The sequence below is a fragment of the Loa loa genome (genome assembly GCF_000183805.2).
Source record: "Loa loa unplaced genomic scaffold supercont3.188, whole genome shotgun sequence".
Taxonomy (NCBI): domain Eukaryota; kingdom Metazoa; phylum Nematoda; class Chromadorea; order Rhabditida; family Onchocercidae; genus Loa; species Loa loa.
Window position 1 is genome coordinate 104,355 of NW_018108368.1, and position 2,875 is coordinate 107,229.

A 2,875-nucleotide genomic window follows, 5' to 3' on the forward strand; every position below is an offset into this window, starting at 1 on the left:
TTCCAAAATATGGAAGAATTGCATTCAAACGAGTAAATCTGTAGCTCACTTACAACTATGAATCATTGAACGCCATATTTTCAAACAGATTAATTAATTAATACCAAGAATTTAAACACTAATTTTAAAATGGACGAAAAAGGATTAGTAGTAAAATAAAATAATATATTTTGCAATAATACATATCGTGACATGTAATTCGCGTGATGACACGTGACAGATCACTCAACCAATTTAATTTAAGAGCAAATACTATCGAATATTTCAAAACATTGAAAAGTGAAAGTTGATTGATAAGATATACACATATATTCCATTCATTTTTATACATTACCTTTCTCATTCTTCAAAAAGATCTACAGTGAAAAAAAAAGTGAAAGGCAATTCTAGTTCATTTTGAAATTAACAAAAGTTAGTGAACTATTATTTCCTAGTTCCAATTGATATTTAGAGAAGACAGATTAATTTCGAATATATGAAATTTAAAGATTTTATGATCATCTTGACATGATTCCCAATATCTTTCATAATTAGGAAAATGTTTTTTCAAAAATAAATCATTTTCCATCAATTATTGTTCAAAATAAGCGATAATGTCTAGAAAAAAAAACGATGAAAAATGAATTTAATTAAAATTTGGTATATTAACTATGCAATTGGCATGCCAATACGTTAATGGTGAAATAATATCTTGTCGATTTTCCCATATTTTTGTTAACGGATCATATTGCAAAATGGTCATCGAACAACGTGGATAGTAATGTATCAAACGTTGCATGTCACCCATCGTTCGTGGCATATCAGTTCGATTCATCATTATCCTAAATTATGATTTATTTTGTAATACATTAACTACTAAGAAATATTATTAGAACTCACGTAAAATAATTAATAATTAAAATTTAAAAAAAAAAATCAATCAATAATTTGTTTATAAACATAGTAACATTGTCACATTAATAAAAGTTATTTGTTAATCAAACTAAGCTGCTATTTTATTAAAATTCATTAAAATTCATTGTAGCCTTTTTTTTTATTCAAGTATTATTACATCTATCTACATCTTATGCTTTCAATTTTATTGCCAACTTTCATTTGTTGATGAAAAAATAATTTGAATGAAACAGTTAACAAGCATTTTATAAAGAATGGTACAAAGCTAATATCACTGTACTAACTTCTGGATATCGTTACAATTAGAAATAGAGTATCAAATGATGAGATCATCCGACTTAAAAAAGATGAAATGCTTTCATTCAACTCTATGTTGAAAGTATAAAAATGACTAATTTCAACGATGAAAATTGCTTAAAAAATTAAGCTTATAAAAAAACTGAACCTATATAAGGCATCGAGCATTGGTGCATGAGATATGATCAAGATACCACCTTCTTGCTTTCGTCCAGATAAAATCCTATTTACCACTTTTTTCACCCTCATTTGTATATCACTAGGCCTTAGTTCCTAAACATGACATTATGAAAATTTTTGATATAAATTTTATTTAAAGTAATCTTTGTAAAATTACAATACCAAATTTAATAATTTCCAAAGGTCAAGGTTCATCCCGTTTAAACAATATTATTTGCAGATACATTTATATATTTCAAGTGATTTTTTTTTCTTTACAATTCATCAAAGACAAAATATTTATGCGTAAATCAATTGTTAATAGCTATGGAAATGTAATTCACTCGTTCAATTGAAGATTTAAGATCGTTGACTGACATAACTGGTACGTAATCCTCGTCAAACATGTACCCATTTGCTCGAAGATCTTGTAAGTTGAGAAATTTTGGGACCTAAAAAGAAACTAAAGGATTAATTTTGGAAACAAACTTTTGCTTATAATTCTGATGCTAAATATGCCTAATATAATGGATAGTAATATGAAATGAATGATCAAAATGAAATGGCAATGATAGTAATGTAATGCTAAAATTGTTAGAAAAATTCTTAAACAACCTTTCCAACAAAGCTGAGTGGTTCGTAAAGTGCGGGTTCGATCCGTAACCTAAGTGGTTCGCGATAATTCAACGTTGATATGATGGCAATAGCTGTCTGATTAGAACAAGAAATCAAAATATGATTTTGACTAAGTACGTATAACACATTATAGGATAAGATATAGTATTGGAAAATTTTTGGTGCATTACTTTTTTAAAGAGAAGAAGAATTAACGATACTGTAAAAAAATCATTGATTTTAACTTGAAAAATTGATTGAATCAAACCTGTAAACATCTAAGTGAGGGTGAGGTGTAAATAGTATGAATGTGAAAGTTTCTTTCAGACAATGAACGACCAACAAGCTCAGCACTACCACGTCCAATCTGCGTTAATGGTGGATCATCTACATAACTTTCAGAACCACCACATCGTGTAACGGTCACTATTGCCTGATTTTTGTCCATCTGTAACGATACATGGGATACATTGCAGTTTTATATTGGATTGTATAAAATTTTTCAAACAAATTGAAAAGATTGTGTTTCAAAGTATCCGATCATCTACATGAATAGGTATTACTGGTCACTTTCTAACCTTACCTTTGCAAGTTTATTGTGATTCTGGAATGCGCCATTGTTACGTAGACCACCAAAGTCAGCGGGTTCACCATTTCTGACCAGAAAAATTCGCCTCGTTGTGTCTTTCTGAAGTAGTAAAAAAAACAAAAACAAAAAAAGAAATTTCTGCATTCATTTTGAACAAAAATTTGCACGTTTAAACCGCGTGACCTTGTATCAGCAATGCGCGTGACCTTATATCAGCAATGCTAAACACAAGTATTGTGTAACTTTATGCTGCATGTGTGCCTTTCAGTTAGTGCTACTATTATGATTAGTAGTAGTAGTAAATAACATTAGCATGAATTA

At 29.0% G+C, this 2,875-nt stretch overlaps 1 protein-coding gene across 1 annotated transcript; it reads right to left on the reverse strand.

Annotated features, from left to right (window-relative positions):
• Positions 1-595: 595 nt before the first annotated feature.
• LOAG_08841 (hypothetical protein) lies at positions 596-2,653 on the reverse strand (the record flags this gene model as incomplete). The annotated part of the gene is made up of 6 exons (XM_003144371.2): positions 596-821; positions 1,340-1,464; positions 1,695-1,802; positions 1,966-2,061; positions 2,234-2,413; positions 2,549-2,653. Coding segments are annotated over 6 exons (810 nt in total), but the record flags the coding sequence as incomplete, so codon positions are not given.
• Between the last annotated feature and the right edge of the window lie 222 nt (positions 2,654-2,875).